Source organism: Phocoena phocoena, chromosome 8 (genome assembly GCF_963924675.1).
Source record: "Phocoena phocoena chromosome 8, mPhoPho1.1, whole genome shotgun sequence".
Taxonomy (NCBI): Eukaryota; Metazoa; Chordata; class Mammalia; order Artiodactyla; family Phocoenidae; genus Phocoena; species Phocoena phocoena.
In genome coordinates, this window is record NC_089226.1 from 22,168,361 (window position 1) to 22,196,193 (window position 27,833).

The following is a 27,833-nucleotide window of genomic DNA, read 5'->3' on the forward strand; positions in this document are numbered from 1 at the left end:
TTTTCAATCTCTGTTACAGATTGAACAGAGCAACAATGATGGGTGATGTCAAGCAGATAGCTGACAGTAGAACTAGACTCATGATTCCATAAAGGTTAGGAAGAGGATAAATCCAAATTGTTTATCTCATAAGTTCACCATTTAGCACGATGCCAAACCAACACATATAGAGGCTCACCAGGCATTTGTTGAATGAAAAATAAATTAAAAATAGGTAAGTAAATAAAGGCTGGGCAGTACATCTGTATTCCTTTTCTTAGTCAATTCTATTGCCATCTACCCACCCCCACAGCTAATCAATTTGCAAATTTTAACAGTCTTTATTTTTAATATTTCTTGAATATGTTTTTTCCTATATTTTCTATCCTTTTCTCACTGCCAGCTCAGGTCCATGACACTTCTTGACTTAGATTACTGCAATAAATTCCTAAAGATCTCCCTTCCTCTAAGCTTGTCCTCCTCTAGTCTCTTCAACATATTGCAGAACACAATGTCCCACTTAAAATCTTTTAGTGCTTTCAGATAAAGGCTAAATGTGCTAGGAAAAACATATCTAATATGACCCCTTCCTCGTCCGCTTCTGCTCTTCTTCAGGCCTTCGTCACTCCAGCATTTCTGAACTTCCACAGTTCCTGAAGCACACCATGCATATTATGTTTGGCATGCTCTTCTTTCTGTAGAGAATGCCCTTCAGCCTTCATTGTTCTGTCCATCCTTTAAGACTTCAATTCCTCCAAGAAACTTTCCTAACCAATTCAGTCTCAGATAGGACCTCCTATTTATGTTCCTCCCTGTGCCCTCAATATGCTACATTTTTTTATTGCACTTACCTCACTGGTAAGGTAAGTTTACTGTCTGATTCCCCTATCACATTGCTAGCTCCTTGAGGCTAGGGACCACATCTATCTCCAATGCCTGGTGCGTGGCAACCACCCAGCAAAGGCAACCCTTATCACTACTACAAATAACTAATTTATTATATGGTGATCATATACTCAATATATGTCAAATGAAGATATTTAAGAGGTACGAGGTAGGATGTAAGTGCCAGATATATGAGATACCAATCAAGGATTCAATTGAGAGAAAATTTTCATGGAAGAGATGGTATTTGGAATGAGCAGTGACCATGTGCTAGGCTTTGAGGTTATCAAGATCCAATCTAGTACTTGTGACGATAATCACTACTTGATTACCACTTATAAACATAGACATTTCCAAGAATCATTCTGAATTTTAGTTTATTTTCTTTTGTAATTTAAGATCAAGCAACACTACTTCTAAAACTGTACCTAAAAGTTGACTCACGTTTACAATGAGCCTTAGTAATAAATATTTTTTAAGACTCTTTATTTTATCTTATTTTTCTATGCTGCAGGTTCTTATTAATTATCTATCTTATACATATTAGTGTATATATGTCAATCCCAATCTCCCAATTCCTCCAACCACCACCACCACCACACCCTGGGTCCCCCTTCATGTCCATACGTTTGTTCTCTACTTCTGTGTCTCTATTTCTGCCTTGCAAACTGGTTCATCTGTACCATTTTTCTGGATTCCACATATATGCGTTAATATATGATATTTGTTTTTCTTTCTGACTTACTTCACTCTGTATGACACTCTATAGGTCCATCCACGTCTCTACAAATGACCCAATTTTGTTCCTTTTTATGGCTGAGTAATACTCCACTGTATATATGTACCACATCTTCCTTATACATTACTCTGTTGATGGGCATTTAGGTTGCTTCCATGACCTGGCTATTGTAAATAGTGCTGAAGTGAACATTGGGGTGCATGTGTCTTTTTGAATTATGGTTTTCTCTGGGTGTGTGCCCAGTAGTAGGATTGCTGAGTCATATGGTAGTTCTATTTTTAGTTTTTTAAGGAACCTCCATACTGTTCTCCATAGTGGCTGTATCAATTTACATTCCCACCAACAGTGCAAGACAGTTCCCTTTTCTCCACACTCTCTCCAGCATTTGTTGTTTATAGATTTTCTGATGATGGGTATTCTAACTGGTGTGAGGTGATACCTCATTGTAGTTTTGATTTGCATTTCTCTAATGATTAGTGATATTGAGCAGCTTTTCATGTGCCTCTTGGCCATCTGTATGTCTTCTTTGGAGAAATGTCTGTTTAGGTCTTCTGCCCATTTTTTTGATTGGGTTGTTTGTTTGTTTTTATATTTAGCTACATGAGCTGTTTATATATTTTGGAGATTAATCCTTTGTCCATTGATTCAATTGCAAATATTTTCTCCCATTCTGAGGGTTGTCTTTTCATCTTGTTTATAGTTTCCTCGCTGTGCAAAAGCTTTTAAGTTTAATTAGGCCCCATTTGTTTATTTCTGTTTGAATTTGCATTACTCTATGAGGTGGGTCAAAAAAGATCTTGCTGTGATTTATGTCAAAGAGTGTTCTTCCTATGTTTTCCTCAAAGAGTTTTATATTGTTTGGCCTCACATTTAAGTTTTTAATCCATTTTGAGTTTATTTTTGTGTATGGTGTTAGGGAATGTTCTATTTTCATTCTTTTACATGTAGCTGTCCAGTTTTCCCAGCACCATTTATTGAAGAGACTGTCTTTTCTCCATTGTATATCCTTGCCTCCTTCGTCATAGATTAGTTGGCCACAGGTGCATGGGTTTATCTCTAGGCTTTCTATCCTGTTCCATTGATCTATATTTCTGTTTTTATGCCAGTACCATATTGTCTTGATTACTGTAGCTTTGTAGTATAGTCTAAAGTCAGGGTGTCTGATTCCTCCAGCTCCATTTTTTTCCCTCAAGATTGTTTTAGCTATTCAGGGTCTTTTGTGTCTCCATACAAATTTTAAGATTTTTTTGTTCTAGTTCTGTAAAAAATGCCATTGGTAATTTGATAGGGATTGCATTGAATCTGTAGATTGCTTTGGGTAGTATAGTCATTTTCACAATATTGATTCTTCCAGTCTAAGAGCATGGTATATCTCTCCATCTGTTTGTGTCATCTTTGATTCCTTTCATCAGTGTCTTACAGTTTTCTAAGTACAGGTCTTTTGCCTCCTTAGGTAGGTTTTTTTCCTAGGTATTTAATTCTTTTTGTTGCAATGGTGAATGGGATTGTTTCCTTAATTTCTGTTTCTGATCTTTCATTGCTAGTGTATAGGAATGCAAGAGATTTCTGTGTATTAATTTTGTATCCTGCAACTTTACCAAATTCATTGATTAGTAGTTTTCTGGTGTCATCTTAGCATTCTATATGTATAGTATGTCATCTGCAAACAGTGACAGTTTTACTTCTTCTTTTCCAATTTGTATCCCTTTTATTTCTTTCTCTTCTCTGATTGCTGTGGCTAGGACTTCCAAAACCATGTTGAACTAGAGTGGTGAGAGAGGACATCCTTGTCTTGTTTCTGATCTTAGAGGAAATGCTTTCAGTTTTTCACCATTGAGAATGATGTTTGCTGTGGGTTTGTTGTATATGGCCTTTATTATTTGAGGGAGGTTCCCTCTGTGCCCACTTTCTGGAGAGCTTTTATCATAAATGGGTGTTGAATTTTGTCAAAAGCTTTTTCTCCATCTATTGAGATGATCATATGTTTTTTATTCTTCATTTTGTTAATATGGCTTATCACATTGTTTTATTTGCATATATTGAAGAATCCTTGCATCCCTGGGATAAATCCCACTTGATCATGGTGAGTAATCATTTTAATGTGTTGCTGGATTCTGTTTGCTAGTATTTTGTTGAGGATTTTCACATATACATACATCAGTGATATTGGTCTGTAATTTTCTTTTTTGTGTGATATCTTTGTCTGGTTTTGGTATCAGGGTGATGATGGCCTCGTAGAATGAGTTTAGGAGTGTTCCTTCCTCTGCAATTTTTGGAAGAGTTTGAGAAGGATAGGTGTTAACTCTTCTCTGAATGTTTGATAAAATTCACCTGTGAAGCCATCCAGTCCTAGACTTTTGTTTGTTTGAAGATTTTTAATCACAGTTTCAATTTCATTACTTGTGATTGTTCTGTTCATACTTTCTATTTCTTCCTGGTTTAGTCTTGGAAGATTATACCTTTCTAAGAACTTGTCCATTTCTTCCAGGTTGTCCATTTTATTGGCCTAGAGTTGCATGTAGTAGTCTCTTAGGATGCTTTGTATTTCTGCAGTGTCCATTGTAACTTCTCCTTTTTCACTTCTAAGTTTCTTGATTTGAGTCCTCTCCCTCTTTTTCTTGGTGAGTGGCTACAGGTTTATCAATTTTGTTTATCTTTTCAAAGAACCAGCTTTTAGTTTTATTGATCATTGCTATTGTTTACTTTTTTCTATTTCATTTATTTCTGCTCTGTTTATGATTTCTTTCCTTCTACTAACCTTGGATTTTGTTTGTTATTCTTTCTCTACTTCCTTTAGGTGTAAGGTTAGATTGTTTATTTGAGATTTTTCTTGTTTCTTGAGGTAGGATTGTATTGCTATACACTTCCCTCTTAGAACTGTTTTTGCTGCATCCCATAGGTTTTGGTTCATCGTGTTTTTCTTGTCATTTGTCTCTAAGTATTTTTTGATTTTCTCTTTGATTTCTTCAGTGATCTCTTGGTTATTTAGTAATGTGTTGTTTAGCCTCCATGGTTTGTGTTTTTTCCCTGTAATTTATTTCTAATCTCAGCATGGTCAGAAAAGATGCTTGCTATGATTTCAGTTTTCTGTAATTTACCGAGGCTTTATTTGTGACCCAAGGTGTGATCTATCCTGGAGAATGCTCTGTGTGCACTTGAGAAGAAAGTGTAATCTGCTGTTTTCGGTTAGAATGTCCTATAAATATCAATTAAATCTATCTGGTCTATTGTGTCATTTAAAGCTTGTGTTTCCTTATTAATTTTCTGTCTGGATGATCTGTCCATTGGTGAAAATGAGGTGTCAAAGTTCCCCACTGTTATTGTATTACTGTTGATTTCCTTTTTTATAGCTGTTAGTATTTGCCTTATGTATTCAGGTGCTCCTTTGTTGGGTGCCTATATATTTATAATTGATATCTCTTCTTCTTGGATCGATTCCTTGATCATTATGTAAGTTTCCTTCCTTGTCTCTTGTACCATTCTTTATTTTAAAGTCTATTTTATCTGATATGAGTATTGCTATTCCAGCTTTCTTTTGATTTCCATTTGCATGGAATACCTTTTTCCATCCCCTCACCTTCAGTCTGTATGTGTCCCTAGGTCTGAAGTGGGTCTCTTGTAGACAGCATATATAGGTCATGTTTTTGTATCCATTCAGTGAGCTTGTTTCTTTTGGTTGGAGCATTTGGTCCATTTGCATTTAAGGTAATTATTGATATGTATGTTCCTATGACCATTTTCTTAGTTGTTTTGGGTTTGTTTTTGTAGGTCCTTTTCTTCTCTTGTGTTTCCCACTTAGAAAAGTTCCTTTAGCATTTGTTGTAGAGCTGGTTTGATGGTGCTGAATTCTCTTAGCTTTTACTTGTCTGTAAAGCTTTTGATGTCTCCGTCATATATGAATGAGATCCTTGCTGGGTAGAGTAATTTTGTTGTAGGTTCTTCCCTTTTATCACTTTAAATATATCGTGCCACTCTGTTTTGGCTTGTAGAGTTTCTGCTGAGAAATCAGCTATTAACTTTATGGGAGTTCCCTTGTATGTTATTTGTCATTTTCCCCTTGTTTCTTGTAGTAATTTTTCTCTGTCTTTAATTTTTGTCAGTTTGATTACTATATGTCTCGGCCTGTTTCTCCTTGGATTTATCCTGCCTGGGACTCTCTGCACTTCCTGGGCTTCAGTGGCTATTCCCTTTCCCATGTTAGGGAAGTTTTCGACTATAATCTCTTCAAATATTTTCTCAGGTCCTTTCTCTCTCTCTTCTCCTTCTGGGACCCCTATAATGCAAATGGTGCATTTAATGTTGTCCCAGAGGTCTCATAGGCTGTCTTCATTTCTTTTCATTCTTTTTTTCTTTATTCCGTTTGGCGGCAGTGAATTCCTCCATTCTGTCTTCCAGTTCACTCATCCGTTCTTCTGCCTCAGTTATTCTGCTATTGATTCCTTCTAGTGTATTTTTGATTTCATTTATTGTATTGTTCATCTCTGTTTGTTTGCTCTTTAATTATTCTAGGTGTTTTTTCTTTAATTGTTCTAGGCCTTTGTTAAACATTTCTCACATCTTCTCAATCTTTGCCTCCATTCTTTTTCCGAGGTCCTGAATCATCTTCACTATCAGTATTCTGAATCCTTTTTCTGGAAGGTTGCCTATGTCCACTTCATTTAATTGTTTTTCTGGTGTTTTGTTCCTTCATACGGTACATAGCCCTCTGCCTTTTCATTTTGCCTCTCTTTCTGTGAATGTTGTTGTCGTTCCACAGGCTGCAGGATTGTAGTTATTCTTGCTTCTGCTGTCTTCCCTCTCGTGGATGAGGCTATCTCAGAGGCTTTGCATGCTTCCTGATGGGAGGGACTGGTTGTGGGTAGAGCTGGGTGTTACTCTGGTGGGTAGAGTTGGGTGTTACTCTGGTAGGCAGAGCTCTGTAAAACTTTAATCTGCTTGTCTGCTGATGGGTGGGGCTGAGTTCCCTCCCTGTTGGTTGTTTGGCCTGAGGTGACCCAGCACTGGAGGCTCTTTGGTGGGGCTAATGGTGGACTCTGGGAGGGCTCAAGCCAAGGAGTACTTCCCAGAACTTCTGCTGCTGGTGACTTTGTCCCCGCGGTGAGCCACAGCCACCCCCTTCTCTGAAGAAAACCCTCCAACACTAGCAGGTAGGTCTGGTTCAGTCTCCTGTGGCATCACTGTTCCTTCCCCCGAGTCCTGATGTGCACACTGCTTTGTGTGCCCTCCGAGAGTAGAGTCTCTGTTTCCCCCAGTCCTGTCGAAGTCCTGCAATCAAATCCCACTAGCCTTCAAAGTCTGATTCTCTAGGAATTCCTCCTCCCATTGCCAGACCCCCAGGTTGGGAAGCCTGATGTGAGGCTCAGAACCTTCACTCCAGTGGATGGGCTTCTGTGGTATAATTGTTCTCCAGTTTGAGTCACCCACCCAGTGGTTATGAGATTTGATTTTATTGTGATTGCACCCCTCCTACTGTCTCATTACAGCTTCTCCTTTGTCTTTGGATCTGGGTATCTTTTTTGGTGAGTTCCAGTGTCTTTCTGTTGATGATCGTTCAGCAGTTAGTTGTGATTCCAGTGGTCTTGCAAGAGGGAGTGAGCACACGTCCTTCTACTCTGCCATCTTTAACAAATCTCCTTAGTAATAAATATTAAGAGATACTACTGTGGCCCAGTTTCATGAAAGCTATTATCTAGTTTTAGTGAAAAATGATTAAGGTCCTAAAACTCCTTTTTGCCTTTCTGAAGTGGCTTCACAAACCTATTTGAAAATGGAATGTTAATACATAAGATGCAGGCAGCAGGTTAATTCTTAGACTCTGATTGTATTTGTTAGATCATTTTAGAGCTTTGTTAATTATAACTTGTAAAACCTAATCAAGCTATATTAAGAGGCTAAATAGAAGGTTATCATCTTGCCCTCGTTCCCATTTCCATACTCAAAGAGACTAAAATAAACACATCTACATTGCACTCGGGATAAAAATAAACAATTCAGAGTCACATAATTGAGAAGTACATTTTTAAGTAGGAAACACTGATTAAGATTGTAGTTTTTTAAAAAAAAGGTTGTTTGTGTTTTTGTTTCCTTCTACAAAAGATTTTTTTCTTTTTAAATTATGTGAGTACTGAGATGTTTATTTTTCTGTAGGGTGCTGTCAGAATGTTGGTTTTTTTTTTAACCAATGCTTAGCTTGCTAAAATCACGAGACGTCTCTTGCCTTACTTATATGTAGACCTTTAAAATGATAGACTGTAGACATGTACATTGAAAAATCTACACTGAAAAAGCAAGATTTTTAACTTCATTGTGAGTTATCCCCCACACCATCATCAAATCTATTTATTTGAAAGTATTATTGTGAGATGGAAAATGAATTATTATGTACTAAAATCCTTTGGAATTGCTTCAAAACACAAACCATTTTTGATATAACCTAATTAACCTTTAGTCTATGCTAACCCCAAACAAGCAAACAAAAAAAATTCTTTTTAACTCTCTAATTACTTCAGATTAGTCTTTATTTATAAGAATTTAAATGTTTTAGAAGTAATATTGTTTCAACTAGGGTCAGCAAACTATGGCCCAGAGAGGCTGCCTGTTTTTATAAATAAGGTTTTTTTGGATCATAGCCACACCTGTTTCTTTAGGTATTATCTATGGCTAATTTTGCCATACAATGGCTAGTTGAATATTTGACAACAGAGATCAACAAAACCTAAACTATTTACTCTCAGACCCTCTGAGTAATAGTTTGAGGATCCCTGGTTTAAATGATACTACTATCTAATGGTTTTTCATTGTCATCAGAAAGCAGTTATTCATTGAATATGTAAAGCCAAAATGCAAAAAATGATTTTCCCCTTACAAAATTTTCCTGCCAGGCAATTAAGAAAGTAGAGCTATGTAAAATGCTGTTAGCCATTTCTTCATTCATTCATTGCTTGCTAGCCTTGTCCTTGCTCCGTTTTCACAAGAGTAAGTTAAATTTTATTCTTGTTTTCTATAAATTTGAAAATCACTACGTAATACAAGATGCTATTATGCCTCCTCCTATTCCCCCACCCCAGAAGATTTTGAAATAGGAAGGATTTTTCTGTGTGATGGTGAATCTGGGTCTTTCTGTTTAATTCCAATCTATAATATTAAACATAGTAACTCCATTTCCCTTTTATTTCAAAGGACTTCAGTTGATTTATTTGCCTTGTTATTCACTTCTTCATCTCTGCAAATTATACATAGTATGTGCTTAATTAGTAATTAGTGAGCATAACAGAATTCACTTATTTGGAATGGTAACTATAGCTCAAAAAACACAGGAAATGACGGAACAGATCTTAAAATTTCACTTTACCTTAAGTAGAAATAAATGCTATTTATACTTAGTTTAAAAACACAGTTGTAGAATTTTAGAATGTTAGAACCAGTCTTAGAGAGTTGGAAGAGAACAGTAGTTTTCAAACTTCAGCATGCATTAGAATCATCTGAGTGGCTTGTTAAAATACAAAATGCTCAGGCAACCCTCCAGAGTTTCTGATTCAGTAAGTCTGAGGTGGCCCTGAGAATCTGCATTTTTAAGAAGTTCCTAGTTGTTGCTGATGCCACTTGTGGGGAAACCACACTTTAAGAACAACTGTAATAGAGGAAAGGACGGCTGATTACTCAGATATTACCTCAGAGAGTTATCAAGATAGTGTGTGGTTCTCAGCCCTTTAGTATACCCAGGAGAGATCAGACACTGAGACCCATACTATTCAAATCCAAGAAACATAGATAAGCCAGAATCTCCATTTATTGCAGCTGCCATGTGAACCAGATACTTGGGATGACAGAGCATGGTCTCTTATACCCTATACTTTGATGGAGACCCTGACAAATTCTTGTTCTTTGAGCTCCTTTAAACATTAGACTAATACAAGAAATATCTCTTAGTTCCTGTCATTATTGTTATTACTGTTGCTTGGATTTTACACTGGCTTGTTTCCCTGAGGCCACTTTCATGGATGCTTATCCTTGCCTTTATAAACTATACTTTAGGATAGGGTTGTTTTCACAGAATTTCCCTCTCATCAGTAATCTTATCGTTTTCTTTTTAATTTTCTATTGATGCATAGTTGATGTATAATATTATGTAAGTTACAGGTGTACAATATAGTGATTCATAATTTTTAAAGGTTATTTTCCACTTAACAGTTATTATAAAATATTGGCTATATTCCTTTGTTTTACAGTATATCCTTATATCATATTTTATATGTAATATCATGTACCTCTTAATTCCCTACCCCTATGTTGCCATTCTCACCTTCCCTCTCCCCACTGGTAACCACTAGTTTTTTCTTTGTATCTGCGAGTATGCTTCTTTTTAATTATACTCACTAGTTTGCTGTATTTTTTAGATTCTGCGTAGAAGTGATATCATACAGTATTTGTCTTTCTCTGTCTGATTTATTTCAATTTACATAATACCCTTCAAGTCATTCAGTGTTGTTGCAGATGGCAAAATTTCATTCTTTTTTATGGCTGAATAGTATTCCATTGTATGTATGTATGTATGTATGTATATATATGTGTATATACATATATGTGTATATATATATATACCACATCTTCTTTCTCCATTCATCTGTTGATGGACACTTAGGTTGCTTTCATATCTTGGCTATTGTAAATAATGCTGCTGTGAACATTGGGGTGCATGTATCTTTTGAATTAGTGTTTTTCTTTGTTTTTGGATATATGCCCAGGAGTAGAATTCCTTGGTCAAATGGTAGTTCTATTTTTAGCTTTTTGAGAAACCTCCAACCTCCATAATGTTTTCTACAGTGGCCGCACCAATTTACATTCCTACCAATGGTATATGAGGATTCCCTTTTCTCCACATCCTCACCAACATTTGTTACTTGTGTTCTTATTGATGATAGTCATTCTGACAGGTGTGAGGTGATATCTCATTGTGGTTTTGATTTGCATTTACCTGATGATTAGCAATGTTGAGCATCTTTTCATGTGCCTTTTGGCCATTTGTGTGTCCTCTTTGGAGAAATGTCTGTTCAGGTCTTCTGACCATTTTTAAATCAGGTTATTTGTTTTCTGATGTATGAGCTGTTTATGTATATTGGATATTAAAACGCTTATCAGTCATATCATTTGTAAATATTCTCTCCCATTCAGTAGGCTGTCTTTTTGTTTTGTCAGTGGTGTCCTTTGCTGTGCAAAAGATTTTAAGTTTAATTAGGTCCCATTTGCTTATTTTTGCTTCTATTTTGTTTGCTTTAGGAGATCGATCCAAAAAATTATGGCTACAATTTATGTCAAAGAGAGTTCTGCTTATGTTTTCTTCTAGGAGTTTTATGGTTTCCAATCTTACATTTAGGTCTTTAATCCATTTTAAATTTATTTTGTATATTGGTGTTAGAGAATGTTCTAATTTCATTCTTCTACATGTACCTGTCTAGTTTTCCCAGCACAACTTATTGAAGAGACTGTCTTTTCTTCATTGTATATTCTTGCTTCCTTTGTAATGGATTAATTGACCAAATACATTATTATTGACCAATATATTATTAATTAATAATTAATTAATCTGGTCTCTCCAGTTCCATTCACCTATGTGTATCTTTTTGTGCCAGTATCATACTGTTTTGATTACTGTGGCTTTGTAGGATAATCTGAAGTCAGGGATCATGATTCCTCCAGCTTTCTTCTTTTTTCTCAAGATTGTTTTGGTTATACAAAGCCTTTTGTGTTTCCATACAAATTTTAAAATTATTTGTTCTAGTTCTGTGAAAAATGTCCTTGGTGTTTTGATGGGGATTGCATTGAATCTATAGATTGCCTTGGGAAGCATGTTCATTTTAACAATATTGATTCTTTCAATCTAAGAACATGATATATCTTTCCATCTGTGTCATCTTTAATTTCTTTCATCAGTGTCTTACAGTTTTCAGAGTACAGGTCTCTTGCCTCCTGAGGTAGGTTTATTCCTAGGTATTTTATTCTTTTTGCTGTGATGGTAAATGGGATTGTTTCCTTAATTTCTTTTTCTGATTTTTCATTGTTAGTGTATAGGAATGCCAGAGATTTCTGTGCATTAATTTTGTATCCTGCAATCTTACCATATTCATTGATTAGTTCTAGTAGTTTTCTGGTGGCATCTTTAGGATTTTCTATGTATAGTATCATGTCATCTGCAAACAATGAAAGTTTTACTTCTTCCTTTCCAATTTGACTTCCTTTTATTTCTTTTTCTTCTCTGATTGCTGTGGCCAGGACTTCCAATACTGTGTTGAATAAAAGTGGCAAGAGTGGGCATCCCTGACTCATTCCTGATCTTAGAGGAAATGCTTTCGGCTTTTCACCATCCAGTATGGGGTTAGCTGTGGGTTTGTCATATGTGGGCTTTCTTATGTTGAGGTTTATTCCCTCTATGCCACTTTCTGGGGAGTTTTTGTCATAAATGGATGCTGAATTTTGTCCAACGCTTTTTGTCAAAAGCATCTATTGAGATGATCATATGGTTTTTATTCTTCAGTTTGTTAATGTGGTATATCACATTGATTGATTTACAGATAATGAACATTACTTGCATCCCTGGGATAAATCCCATTTGTTCCTGGTGTATGATACTTTTAATATGTTGTTGGATTTATTTTGCTAATATTTTGTTGAGGGTTTTTGCATCTGTATTCATCAGTGATAGTGGTCTGTAATTTTCCTTTTTTGTGTGACATCTTTGTCTGGTTTTGGTATCAAGGTGATGCTGACCTCATAGAATAAGCCCAGGAATATTCCTTCTTCTGCAATTTTTTGGAATATTTTGAGGACAATAGGTGTCAACTCTTCTCTAAATGTTTGGTAGAATTCACCTGTGAAGCCATATGGTACTGGACTTTTGTTTGTTGGGAGTTTTTAAGTTATTGATTTAATTTAATTACTGGTAGCTGGTGTGTTCAAATTTTCTGTTTCTTCTTAGTTCATTCTTGGGAGATTTACCTTTCTAAGAATTTGTCCATTTCTTCCAGGTTGTGCATTTTTGGCATATAGTTGTTTGTAGTAGTCTTTTATGATCCTTTGAATTTTTGTGGTGTCAGTTGTAACTTCTCCTTTTTCATTTCTGATTTTAGTGATTTGGGCCCTCTCCCTTTTTTTCTTGAGTGTCTGACTAAATGTTTATCAATTTTGTTTATGTTTTCCAAGAACCAGCTTTTAGCTTCCTTGAACTTTTCTATTGTTTTTTTTTAGCCTCTATTTTATTTATTTCTGCTCTGATCTTTATAATTTCTTTCCTTCTACTAACTTTGGGCTTTGTTTGTTCTTGCTCTAGTTCCTTTAGGTGTAAGGTTAGATGGTTTATTTGAGATTTTTCTTGTTTCCTGAGGTAAGCTTGTATTGCTATAAAATTCCCTTTTATAACTGCTTTTGCTGAGTACCATCAGTTTTTGGATCATTGTGCTTTTGTTTTCATTTGTCTCTAGGTATTTTTTGATTTCCTCTTTGATTTCTTCAATGATCCATTGGTTGTTTAGTAGTGTATTGTTTAGCCTCCACATGGTTATGATTTTTGCATTTTTTTTTCTTGTAGTTGGTTTCAGTCTCAGCATTGTGATCAGAAAAGATGCTTGATCTGATTTCAATTTTCTTAAATTTACCAAGCATTGTTTTGTAGCCTAGCATGTGATTTATCCTGGAGAACATTCTATGTGCACTTGAAAAGAACATGTATTCTGCTGCTTTCAGATAGAATGCTTTACATGCATCAATTAAGTTCTTCTGCTCTAATGTGTCATTTAAGGCTAGTGTTTTCTTATTGATTTTCTTTCTGGATGATTTGTCCGTTGATATAAGTAGTGTGTCAAAGCCCCCTATTATTATTGTGTTACTGTTGATTTCTCCCTTTATGCCCATTAACATTTGCTTTATGTACTTCGGTGGTCCAATGTTGGGTGCATATATATTTACAATTGCTCTATCTTCTTGGATTGATCCTTTCATCATTATGTAGTGTCCTTCTTTAACAGTCTTTATTATATAATCTCTTTTGTCTGATATAAGGTAGAAATGCTTACATTAGTTTCTTTTGATTTGCATGGAATATCTTTTTTCATACCCTCACTTTCAGTCTGTGTGTGTCTTCAGATCTGAAGCAAGTCTCTAGTAGGCAGAACATATTTAGGTCTGTTTTTTGTGTCCATTCAGTTACTCTGTATTTTGATGGTAGAATTTAGTCCATGTACATTTAAGGTAATTATTGATATGTATGTTCTTATTGCCATTTTGTTACTTGTTTTGGGGTTGTTATTGTAGGTCTTTTTTTTTCTTTCTTCTTTTATTCTCTTCTCTTGTGATTTGATGACTGTCTTTAGTGTTATGTTTGGATTCCTTTTTCTTTTTTTGTGTATATCTATTATAGGTTGTTGGTTTATTGTTACCATGAGGCTTTTATGTAGCCGTGTGTGTGTATACACAATTATTTAAAGTTGCTGATCTCTTAAGTTTGAAAGCAGTTTAACAACCCTGCATTTTTACCTGTCCCCCGTGTTTACTGTTTGTGACATCATATTTTACATCCTTTTGTGTATCCCTTAACTACTTGCTGTGTATATAGATGATTTTACTACTTTTGTCCTTTAACCTTCCTACTAGCTTTATATGTGGTTGGCCTACTACCTTTACTGTATATTTGCCATTACCAATGAAATTTTTCCTTTCATAATTTTCATATTTCTAGTTGTGGCCTTTTCTGTTTAGAGAAATCACTTTAACATTTTTTATTATGTTGGTTTTGTGGTGCTGAACTCTTACCTCTTCCTTCTCTGTAAAACTTTTGATCTCTCCTCCAAATCTGAAGGAAAGCCTTGCTGGGTAGAGATTTCGTGGTTGTAGGTTTTTCTCTTTCATCATTGAAAATATATCATGTCACTTCCTTCTGGCCTGCAGATTTTCTGCTGAAAAGTCAGCTGATTGCCTTCTGAAAGTTCCTTTGTAGGTAAGTTGTTGCTTTTCCCTTGCTGCTTTTCATAAGTATTCTATCTTTATTTTTAGGCATTTTAATCACAGTGTGTTTTGGGGTTGTCCTCTTTGGGTTGATTGTGTATGAGACTGTTTCTTTTTTCAACTTAAGGAAGTTTTCAGTTTTCGTGTCTTCAAATATGTTCTGTGCCCCTTTCACTCTCTCTTGTCCTTCTGGGATCCCTGTATTGGGAATATTGGTGCACTAGATGTTGTCCTAGAGCTCTCAAACAGTCCTTATTCCTTTTCATTCTTTTTGCTGTTCAGCAACAGTGATTTCCACTACCCTGGCTACTAGCTTGCTGATTCATTCTTCTGTATCATTTAGTCTACTGTTGATTCCTTCTAATGTGTTTTTCATTTCAGTTATTGTATTCTTCATTTTCGTTTGGGTGTTCTTTAAATTTTCTAACTCTTTGTTAAAAACTTCTGACTTCTCACTCTGTGTATCCATTCTATTACCAAGTTCTTTGATCACCTTTACAGTCACTACCCTAAACTTCTTCTCATGTAGATTTCCTGTCTTCACTTCACTTAATTCTTCTTCTTCTTGTTCCTTTGTCTGGAACATTTTCCTCTGTCGCCTCATTTTGCCTAAGTTGCTCTATTTTTATGTATCTGGTAGATTGGTTATGATTCCTAACCTTGGAGAAGTTGCCTTTTGTAGGGTATGTCCTACGTGTTCCAGTAGCACAGTCCTCTCTCATCACCCAATCTATATGCTCTAGAAGTTCCCCTATGAGCGCTGCATGTATCCTTCTGTTGTGGCAGGCTGACTATGTAGATGATCTGGAGGCTTGGATGGCCCAGGGTCTTACCTTGTGCAGAGGCTGCCAACCACTGGTTGTTGGGACTGGGTCACAACGTGGCTGACTGTGGAACCCCAGGGGGCCCCGGGGCTTATGCTGTCTCACTGGTTTGCAGAGTCAGGGTCCATAGGACTCCAGGGCTATTGCTCACCCACTGGTAGGTGAAGCCAGGTCCTGGGGTTCATGCTGGACTATTGCCAGGCAGAGCTGGGTCCTGGAAGCTGGTTGCAGAGCCCAGGGATCCAAGAGTTCATTTCAGGTCACTGGTTGGGGGAGGGTTTCCTGATACAGTTGGGTATGAGGTCCAGGGTGTCTCAGAGCTTGTGTCAGCCTGCTAGTGGGCAGGGCTGAGGCCCAGCTGGTCTCACAGCAAGGTCTGGCCTGCTGTGAGCAGGCCGGGTACCGTAGGCTGCAGGATAGTGGTTTACTTGTCTGCCCCCTGGTGGATAAGACTGGTCTAGAGGCTAGTGCAGGCTTCCTGTAGGGCAGTGGGGGACCCAAGGGCTTTCAGAGATGGTGCCTGCCCAATAGTGAATGGAGCTGTGTCCAGGGCCTTCTGGTGGGCAGGGCCATGTCTAGAGGCATGTCTAGAGGTGGGTGTGGACTCAGGAGGTCTTCAGGCAGCCTGTCTGCTAATGGGTGGAACTTTGTCCCCACCCAGTTAGTTGCTTGGCATGAGGCATCCCAGCACTGGCACCTACAGGCTGTTGGGGCTATGTCTTGGCACTAATGAGCCAAAGGGAGCATCCCACAATGTCACCTGCAAGCACCAGCTTCCACGTAGTAGAAGAAGCTTCCAAGAATGGTTGCCGCCAGTGTCTATTTCCCCAGGGTGAGTCACAGCCACCCACCCCCTGCCTGTCTGGGGGACTCTCCAAGACCAGCAGATAGGTCTGTCCCAGGCTTCTATCAAATTACTGCTTTTGCCCTGGGTTCTGGTACATGTGAGATTTTGGGTGCACCTTTTAAGAGTGAAGTCTCTATTTCCCTCCAGTCCTGTGGGGCTCCCGAAATTAAGCCCTGCTGCCTTCAGAGTCAAATGCTCTGGGGGCTTGTCTTCCTGGTACAAGACCCCTGGGCTGGGGAACCTGATGTGGGGCTCAGAGCTCTCACTCCAGTGGGAGGACCTCTGCAATGTAATTATTCTTCCATTTGTGGGTCATCCACCCTAGCGTATGGGACTTGACTATATCACGGGTCCACCCCTCCTACCTATCTCACTGTGGTTCCTTCTTTATGTCCTTAGTTGTAGAAGATCTTTTCTGATAGGTTCTGGTCTTTTTCAGTGAGGATTATTCTGCATATAGTTGTGATTTTGGTGTGTTTGTGAGAGGAGGTGAGCTCAAGGTCTTTCTCCTCTGCTGTCTTGGCCCAACCTCTCTCATCAGTAATCTTAATTCCACCTTTTGAGTACATGTTAGTATAGTTAGTCATGTATACAAATTATAAAAGGAATTTAAAGACCTTCTACTCCAACTGCCTTACTTTACAGTGAGGAAACTGAGGCAGCCAAAATAATTCACCATGTCACACTACTTAGGAAAATGTCTTAGATTAGCCCACACCCTCCCCTACCCCCATCAAGTCCTAAACTACTGAGCTCAACTGCCATGGGTGGAGGAGGAATCTGAGTCGGTATGAATGAAGTTCTTTTCCTTTTGAAAGGCTACATGGAATTTTTTAAAGTAAGTGTTTTGAACATACTTAACTTGTAAGTCCCCTTCACTTAACAGCAGTGTGTTTTAACTGCTATGAACATCAGCTTCCAAATCTGTAAAATGAGAGATGGTACCTACCTTCAGGGCTTAGGTATTGTTTCTCTCTTCTTCCTCCCTTTCCTCTTAAAGTCACTTTCTAGTGTTAAGCTATTGAAAAATAACCAGATTTACTGCCTTTAATTCTTCACTATTCTTTTCACTCCTCACCTCAAACCCTAGACCATTTGAGTTCTGCCCTCACCATTTTCCTGGAACTGCTTTGTTGAAGGTCTTAATGAACAACTGATGACTTTTTTCCCAGACATCTTCTCAGTCTTCAACTTGTTATCCCCTTCACCAGTTTCAGTACTACAGACCACCACTGCTTTTTGTTCTTCTTTTTCTGCTGCTTTATTCACTACTCTCCATCTTGTTCACAGATTCTCCTCCTTTCTTCACCTGTTCAGATTACATTTTTTTCAGGGATGTGTTTCTGCCTTTTTTCTTATTCTTTGCCCCTTTGGGCAGTTCTAGTCATTCCCATAGTATTATTTATGCAACTGTCTTTGTATGATAACAAATATGACATCTCTTTTAAGTGCTGGCTGCCTGCCTTATCTCCCCGTGTCACCTAGTCCCCTGGTAATTCCACACTTAGTATATTTGAAGCTGCACTCACCTCTTCTTCCCCAGCCACAATGTGTTTTCTCTACTGTGTTCTTCATCTTCGTTAATCTCAAAAATGTGTATGTGAATACAGGAGACTTAGATTATCCAAAGCAATTTAAAAAAAAGAAAAGTTGGTAGATTTATACTACCTAATTTCATGATTTACTGTAAAGATAGAATAATAAGGCAATATGGTTCTGGCATAGATTAATTCTTAAAAAGATCAGTGAAACAGAATAGACAGCCTAGAAATAGACCCATGGTTTTACAGTCATGTGATTTTCAACAAAGGTACCAAAGCAATCCACTGAGGAAAGGAAAACCTTTTGTGCTTATGGTGCTGGAACAATATGGTATTCGTATAGAAAAACAAAATGAAGCTTAGCGCCTACCTTATACCATAAACCAAAATTAATTTAAGATAGATCATAGACTTAGATGTAAAAACTAAAATCATACAGATTTTAGTGGAAAACATAGGAGAGTGTCTTCATGACTTGGGGGTAGGCAAAGATTTCTTAGAAAGGACACAGAAAACAAATGCCATTTTAAAAATGATAAATTAGACTTCATCAAAATTAAAAACTTTTTAAGTTTTAAGAAAATGTACAGGCAAATCACAGACTGGTAGAAAATATTCGCAAAACATTTGACAGAGGATATATATATATGTGTATACATATGTATATTGTATAGGTATGTATGTGCATATGTGTGTATATATATGTATATCAGGAGATAGATACAGGATATATAAAAAATTCCTACAACTCACTAATAAAAAGATATATAACACAATATTTTTAAGTAGGCAGAATATTTGGAGACAGTTCACAAATTAATATATATAAATAACCAATAAGAACATGAGTGTTCAACATTATTAGTCATCAGAGAAATGCACATTAAAATCTTAATGAGATGCTACTATATATACACTAGAATGGCCAAAATTTAGAAGATTGATAATGCAAATGTTGACACGGTTGTGAAGTAACTAGAATTATCCTGCTCTATGGTTGAAAATATAAATTGGTACAACCACTTTGGAAAACTTACTGGTAGTTTTTTTCTAAAAATAAACATAACAGCTATTCTGTGACCCAGCAGTTCCACTGTGAGATATTTCTCCAAGAAAAATGTAAACATAGGTCATAAAAAAGATCAATAGAAGTTTAATAGCAGTTTTATTCATAATAGCTAAAGACTGGAGAGAGCCCACGTGTCCATCAGTAAGAGAATGAATAAACAAACTGATATATTTATACAGTGGAATACTGTTCATCAATATAAAGGAATGGGTTACTAATAAACGTAACAAAAACATGCTGAGTAAGAAATATCTTACACGAAAAGAGTACAGACTAAGATTTTGTTAATATGAAATTCTAGAATAGGCAAAACTAATCTTCAGTGGGAAGAAAAATCATAATAATGGTTGCCTTGGGGTTGATGGAGTAGGGATTGACTGTTGTAAGGAATTTGAGGGACTTGGGGGCTGATCAATGAAAAAACTATGACCCTTGGACAGGTTTGCATAAGAAAGGAAGTCCCTTACAGCATGAGACAATCTAGAGGTTTATGGCCAAAGTACCACCATCCAAAAAAGGAGGAGGGCAAAGGAATTCCTGAGGTGAAGGAGATTGGAGTGGGTGGCTCTGGAGATTACATGTCTAAATGATATTGCTCAGTAGCACGGTGCGGAGTCTGGGTCAGAGAACTCCAAAGGTAGTAGTGACTTGGGTCTTATAACCACAAGCCTCTGTCTTATCAATGGCTAGCAGGTGTTGGGTGTAGTTTTGTGGAGTATACAAAGCAGGCAAGCTATAAAATGGTTAAAAATCTGCTTGTTTTGGGTTATTTTTTAAATAATTGGGTATATAAAAATGTTAGTTTAGTTCCAGCAGACTTTGGAGCTAATGGATCTCAGCCTGCAACAAAGAGATAAACAACTTGAGCCAATACATAGAGGCTGTCTTCATCTAATTACTATAACAACTGAAAAGGGATAAAAGGAAAATTTTTGGAGTGATGATAATGTTCTATATCTTGATAAGCGTTTAAATTACACAAGTGAATACATTTGTCAAAACTCAGAAAATATACACCTAAGAATTGTGCATTTCACTGTACATGATATGCATGCTGAAGTATTTAGGGGGAAATGTATGCAGATTTTACTGAAATGTCAAAAATAGAATGGGTTAATTGAGAGAGAGTTAGATAGGTATCTGATAAAGCAAGTACAGTAAAATTTTAATGGTAGAATCTAGTTTGGGATATACATATGTTTATTATAAAACTCTTAATTTTGCTTTTTGTTTAAAAAATTTTATAATAAAGTATTAAGGACCACCATGTGGAGACAGACTGAGGGACCTGTTAGAAAACTATGCCATTGCATTAAAAAAAATTATAGAGCTTTATATTTCTTGACCAAATTTAACCTATAATTTTTTGAAGAAACTCAATCCTATATTTTATCATTTGACTAAAGATCTGTGATGTTTGATCTGTTACAGGGAAAGTCCTTCTGCTAGCGTGGACACATGTGCATTTCTGTCATCATTTTTGTGCTCCAGTAGGACTCTGCTAATTGATGGCCGGGTAGAACTGAAAAGAGGTCTGCAGAGGCAGGAGCGACATCTTTTCCTGTTCAATGATCTGTTTATCGTGGCCAAAATCAAGTAGGTATTCTGGACGCTCTCTCCTGGTTATCATTATAAAATTGCATTTCCACCAACAAAGGTAACCTTTATATTCAATGTTCACTGTAAGAATATCTGGCCTCTGCTACCATAACTAATATCTGAAGTGAGTCTTATATTTGTTTTGTTTTGATTTGGTTTTGAAAAGATGTTTTAATTGTTTATTAATTCAACAAGTGTTCATTTAAGTCCCACTCTGTGCCATTCTCTGAATAAATAAAGGGGATGCAGTGAAGAATATGATGGGTACAGTCCCCGCTTTTTGATGCTTTCATTCTAATGTGTGTAGGGAGAAATGACAAATTGTGCTTAATGCTGTGAAGAAAATACGGTGAAGTGAAATATGGGATATGTGTTAGATAGGTACAGTCGGGGGGAAATAAATCAATGAAGAATGAAAAACAACTAGTCATGCAGATATTAGGAAGATGGGTATTCTAGGCAGAGGGAACAGCAGGTACAAGGGTGGTAGGGAAAGTTTGGCCCTTTGGAGGAGTTAAAAGAAGGCCAGCATAATAAGCAGGAAGAGAGTAATATAAATTGAGATTGGAGAAATAGACAAGGATAAAGTTATCAGGACCTTTATGGACTGCATTAATTATCTATTAATTATCTATTGCTGTATAACAAATTACTCCAAAACATAACAGTTTATGACTACAAACATCTTATACATTTTCTCTGAGTCAGGAATCTGGGAATGGCTTAGCTAGTGGTTCTGGCTCAGGGGCCCTCATGAGGTTGCAGTCAAGGTGTTGAACCAGGGTTATAGTCATCTCAGAGCTTAACTGGAGAGAATCTTGAAACTTCCCAGATCACTTATGTGGATCCTGGCAGGCCTCAGTTCCACAATGGCTGCTTTCCAGAGTTCTTCTCCATGTAAGTTTCTCCACAGGGCTGCTTGTAACATGGTATTGTTTCCTTCAAAGTGAAAGATCCAAGAGAGTGAGGAAGAGAGTATTAAAGGGAGAGAACACCTAAAATAGAAGCTGCAGTCTTTTATAACCTAATTTTGAAAGTAGTATACCATCATTTCTGATGTAGGGGCTATTGGCCACACAGATCAACCTTGGTACAATTGGAAGGGAACTACACAAGTGTATTAGGAAGCCAGGATCATTGGGGGCCATCTTGGAGGATGGGTACCACAAAGGCTATGATAGGAGTTTGGATTTCATTCCAAATGGTTTTAATTAGGGGAGTAGAATAATGTACATATTTTTAAAATATCATTCTGGCTATGATAGGTAATGGATTAGAGGACAGAAAAGAGTAGAAGCAAGGAGACTGGACAGGAGGTTATTGTAGTAGTCCTGATGAGATACAATGAAGGCTTTATCTGGGGAAATGGCAGTTAAAGGAAGCATGCAGACATATTTGTAATATACTTTAGAGGTAACCAAAAGAATTCACATTTCGCTCAACACTAAATGCCAGTGCAGTTATCATCCAACCTAGAACACGATAGTTACAACTTGCTCCCTCCCCCATTCTCACTATTTATGAAACATCATAAAAGAGTAGTTTAACAAATCCAATCTCATCAAAGAGATTTTTTGTCACTAGAGAATAGTAAACTTTTTTCTACTATCCGTACCCTCACACCTAAGTTGTGCCATGTCACAAATAAGATGTGGGTGGGGAGGAGATCAAGATTGTGGAGTAGGAGGACGCTGAGCTCACCTCCCCCAAAAAACACATCAAAAGTGCATCTACATGAAAATAAATTCTCACTGAAAACAAACTGGAGACTGACAGAAAGACTCTTCGGCAACCAAGGCTGTAAAGAAAGATCCACAGGGAGTCAGGAAGGAAGGGAGGAGAAGCAATCAGGTCAGGACTCACATCCCTAGGAAGGGAAGAGAAGAGAAGAGGAAGGAGATATCATGGGCTTGCAGATCCTCCCTGGGGAGTGAGGGGTTTGAACCACATAGTGGGCACCCCAGCCAGCGCTGGGAAGACAAGTCCTCTTAGTTGGTTTGAAAACCACTGACTGACAGGAGGGCTGTAAGAAACCGAGACTCCACCCATGAAGAAATGGACACACTCTTGCTTACTCCCAAAACAAGGCAGAGGAAGCAGATTAAAACTGCCCAGGGCTCTGACAATAGTGAACACCCCAGCCTCGCCTCTAACTCTGGTGCAATTACCAACTAGGGTGAAGGCTAATGTTGCCGAGGCAAGTGTGCACTTGCAGGGGGTGGAGCCAGCTCAGACCCAGCACTGCAGTTAAATGCGGCAAGGATGTTTATTGCTGGCACTCACAGAGGGCAACAGATCAGGAGCTGTCTGAAGCTCTGACTGACATGCTGGAGCCATCCCAGTGTGTGCCCTAGATGCACCAGGTGCCTGCTCCAAATCCCTCTTGCTGCATCACTACTCCCCTCTGGGGTGAAGGTACCATGGCTGGGAGAGGGGAGAGTGCATACTTAGAGGAACAGAACCAGCTCATATCTGACCCTCAGGGCTTCTGCTCCAACAGTATGGACCTGACCCTACCACAAATAGGGTGGTGATAGCTACTGAACATAGGAGAAGCTTAGTTTACACCTGCTCTGGCACTAGGCCTCTGCCTCCAGCCCTACCTCTCACCAAGGTGATAGCTGCCAACACACCCTGGGGGAAGATATGACGCATGCTCAGTTCAGATCCAGCTCTCCCACCAAAGCCACTGAGAACACACATACTTGAATAGGAATACTCCCGCACAAGGACACTGCTTCAAGACTGGGATAGGTAAGTATTCACCTAATTTCATAGAGACAGAGAAAGTTAAACAAAATGAGAAGAAAGAGGAATTTGTTTCAATCAAAAGAACAAGAAAAAAACCTGAAAAAAACAACTAATGGAACAGATAAATAACTTACCAGATAAAGAGTTCAAAGTAGTAGTAATAAAAAAGCTAATTGAACTTGGGAAAAGAATAGATGAACACAGTGAGAATTTTGACAAGGAACTAGAAAATATAAAAAGTACCAGTCAGAGCTTAAGAATACAATAACTGAAATGAAAAACACTCTAGAAGGAACTAACAGACTAGATAATACAAAAGAATGCATAAGTGTTCTAGAAGATAGAATAATGAAAATCACTAATCAAAAAGAAACTGTAGGACAACATCAAGCGTACTAACATTTGTATTATACTGGTTCCAGAGGAGAAGAGAGAGGGAAACGGGCCAAAAAGGTATTTGTGGACATTATGACTGAAAACTTCCCAAACCTGAAGAAGGAAACAGATAACTAGGTGCAGGAACCATAGAGAGTCCCAAACAAGATGAAACCAAAGAGACCCACACCAAAACATACCACATTAAAAGTTAAAGATAGAGAGACTTCTAAAGGCAGCAAGGAAAAAACAAAGTGTCATGTACAAGGAAACCCCCATAAGGCGATCAGCTGATTTTTCTACAGAAACTTTGCAGGCCAGAACAGAATGGCATGATATATTAAAAGTGCTGAGAGGGAAAAACCTACAACCTAGGTTACTCTACCTAGCAAGGTTTTCATTCAGAATTGAAGGAGAGATAAAGAACTTCCCAGACAAGCAAGAACTAAAAGAGCTCATCAATACTAACTTGACCCTAAAACATGTTAAAAAGCCTTCTCTTAGTAGAAGAGAAAAGGCTACAACAAGAAGTAACAAATTACGGAAAAGGAAACATACAACTAATAAAGGAAAATATACAGTAAAGGCTGTGGATCAATGACTTAAATAAGACAGTATGAAGTCTAAAGGACAAAAATTGTAAAAATCAACTATAACTAAAATAAACAGTTAAGGGATAAATATGAACTTGTGAAATAGGACATCAAAAACACAAAATGTGGGGGAAAGAAGAAAAAATGTAGATTTTTTTAGAATGTGTTTGAACTTAAATGACTATCAGGTTAAAACAAGTAGATATACGTCAACATATATGAACCCCATGGTAATCACAAATAAAAAAAACCTACAATAGATACACAAAAACTAAAAAGAAAGGAACACAAATATTCCACTAAAGAAAATCATCAAACCACAAGAAAAAAGGAACAGAGAGGAAAACAAAAACACCAGAAAACCAATAACAAAATGGCAAGAAGAGTACCTATCAATAATCACTTTAAATGTCATTGGAAAAAATACATCAAAAAACATTGATTGTATTAAAATATCCAAGATCCATCTATATACTGCCTACAGGAGACTTACTTCACAGTTAAAGACACATACAGCCTGAAAGTGAGGGGATGGAAAAAGATATTTCATGCAAATGGAAAAGACAAGAAAGCTGGAGTAGCAATACTCATATCAGATAAAGTAGACTTTAAAACAAAGGCTATAAGAAAAGACAAAGATGGGCATTAGGTAAGGATAAAGGAATCAATACAAGAAGAGGTATTATACTCATTGACATACATGCACCCAGTACAGGAGCATCTAAATATATCAAGCAAATGTTAAAAGAGAGAAAATGTTAAAAGGGAGAAACTGACAATAATACAATTATAGTAGGGGATGTGAGCACCCCACTTACATCAATGAACAGATCATCCAGACAGAAAATCATTAAGGCAACAGTGGTCTTAAATGGCGTAATAGACCAGGTGGACTTAATAGATAGCTACAGCACACTCCAACCAAACCCAGCAGAATACACATTCTTTTCAAGTGTACATGGAACATTCTCCAGGATGGATCACATACTAGGCCAGAAAACAAGTGTCACCAAATTTAACAGGATAGAAATTATATCAAGCATCTTCCAATCACAACTGTATGAAACTGGAAATCAATTACAAAAAGAAAAATGGGAAAGTCACAAACATGTGGAGACTAAACAACATGCTACAAAATAAACAATGGGTCAATGAAAAAAATCAAAGAAGAAATCAGAAAATACCTTGAGACAGATGAAAGTGGAAACAGAACACTTGAGAGTTTATGATATGCAGCTAGAGTGGTTCTGAGAGGGAAGTTTATAGCAATACAGGCCTTCCTCAGGAAACAAGGAAAATCTCAAATAAACAACCTAACCTACCATCTAAAGGAGTTAGATAAAGAAGAACAACGAAAGCCCAAAGTCTTTCTTTCTTTGGCTAAGGTATTTTATTTGCTCCATTTTATGCTGAATGTTGACAATGTTTGCCTAAAATTGTTTTGAGTTTATTGTCATTCTTTTCCATACTGAAATAGAACAAGTATTAAAGCTGGATGCGACCTTAGGGACCACTTTTGATATTCATTAGAAAGCTGAATTAAAAGTTATTTTTCCTATAGAAGTAGGGCTTTACATTTTTTTTAAAACAATGTTTATGAGCATCAGAGTATTTAGAAAGAAGCTGATATTATCTCTGTTAATAGCCATAGAGCACCTATTTGGAATTTACTAAAAGGAAATGAAAGTAGTTATTTCGTACCCTCTTAAGCCATCACTATTCTCATATTTTATTTCCTAAACAAATAGGGAAGTAATGATGAATTCTGTGTAGGTCAAAAAGATGAGGAGAAAAAAAGTTCTGATTATTAATTCATTACCAGTAGAATTACCATCAGATACTTGTGGAATATACCATATTCTCTACCCCAAAGCGTATTTAATAGACCATCTCCATCTTAGAATGGAGGGAAATCTCTCTAGAATTCTGTGTATTTCAACGGTTCACTGGAATTCATACTTTTAAATTTCCATTGGAATAGTCTAATACTGTTGGAAATTGAGAGTGAAAAATCTGAAGATACACACTGTGACCCTAATACTATCCATCTTAATATAAAGTTTTATTGGAATACTTGTTTTAAATATTTTTAAACTAGTACCTCTAGCTTTATGGACATAAATGTTCATGAGATTTCTCCCCTACTTCCATAATAAACAGTCCCATCAGAAAGCCTTGTAGGTGAGGAGATTTGAAAAAGTAAGTCTTAAGATAGTAAAGCTGAAGGAAACTTCATGGATACAAAGTCACCTCCAGGTGCTTTGTAAGAATGACTATATCCAGGGCTTTTTATAGATACTTAATGGTTATGAGCATAAACAAGCTCAAGAATCAACCCTGCTCAGGTTCGGATTCTAGCTCTGCTAGTTAAGCTGTTTGACTTTTGGCAAATTACTTAACCTCCCTGTGACAACATTTCCTCATCTCTAAAATGTTTGAGGATTAAACTTAATACGTGTAAAGTGTTAACAGTGACTGGCAAATGGTAAGTTCTCAATAAATATTGACCATTAGAATGGAAGTATTGTTTACACTTTTGGACAGTTCCTTGTTTTTTGTTTAATGAGGTGGAAATCTTGGTACTTTATTGATCTAGGGAAGGGATCGTTGGAATGGCTTTTTCCAAGTCAATAGGTATACAAGTTCCTACATGGTATTTGAAGTATCTAATATAAAGAGAGGCCTGCATTAAAAAACTCAAAATGTATGAAAACAGATATGGAAACATACTTTTCCTTGGAAAAGATTCATAGTTTCAGTTTTATATTACCTAGATAGCTGCCATCAAGAAATAAGATTTTTAAAAGGAAAAAACAAAAGAAGTAGGATTTTACTTTTTAAAAAATCGAATGATTTATAGCAATAGGGTGAAAAATACTGAAATGAAATATAGAATGAAGGCATTGTGCCTCAAGGCACTTTTCTATTGTACTTACATTGTGTGCGCTACAGGAAGCATAGATGAGGCTTTGAATCTAGATTATTCTTCATGTATAGTTCCTGAAAAGTCCCTTTACATTTTATAAATCCTACTGAAGAATTTTAGCTTTAAATATTCCATGATGAGTTTTAGGGATACTTCCATATGAAGCATCTTTGATTTCATTTTAGCTTTTAATGTTTCCATAAATGGCTCTGAATGATAGGCAGTACCAACGTGTCCCTGGGCTTACCAGTGCCTTCTAACTATTTAAGTCTCAGGTCCATTATGAGCATTAAAACTGTAAACTAGGTCAAGAGATATGATAGTGTCAATATCAGGATTGTAAGGGGGATTAGATAGAAATTGCCAAAAAGCAATTTCATTGCCAGCTTAAAAGTAAATTACCTTCTCTGTACCCAGAGATAAGTATTAATTGCATCAACTCTACTTAAATATAATACTTCCTGGCATCTTTTTTTTTTTTCAGCTTAGTTTAGGGTCTATTCTTAGGCTACAGTTTTTTCAATTTTAGCCAAAATATAAGGGGAAATGGTTTAAAAAGGAAATTAAAAATAATCTTTGCTTCTAAAGACTAGAAAATCATAACCACTCAGTTGGAAATGCATTGTAAATTTCTCTAATTAATTCCAGTTTATATTTTTTAGTGCATATAAAGTGAAAATTTTATAAATATTTTAATAAATAATGTTTATGT

The 27,833-nt window shown here is 36.8% G+C and overlaps 1 protein-coding gene across 1 annotated transcript in view; it reads left to right on the forward strand.

Moving 5' to 3' along the window:
* ARHGAP20 (Rho GTPase activating protein 20) overlaps positions 1–27,833 on the forward strand; it is a 148,972-nt gene that overhangs the window by 68,068 nt on the left and 53,071 nt on the right. Inside the window, exon 3 of the mRNA XM_065882256.1 lies at positions 20,309–20,473. Coding sequence (XP_065738328.1) covers positions 20,309–20,473 — 165 coding nt within the window. The remainder of the gene's footprint in view (positions 1–20,308; positions 20,474–27,833) is intronic.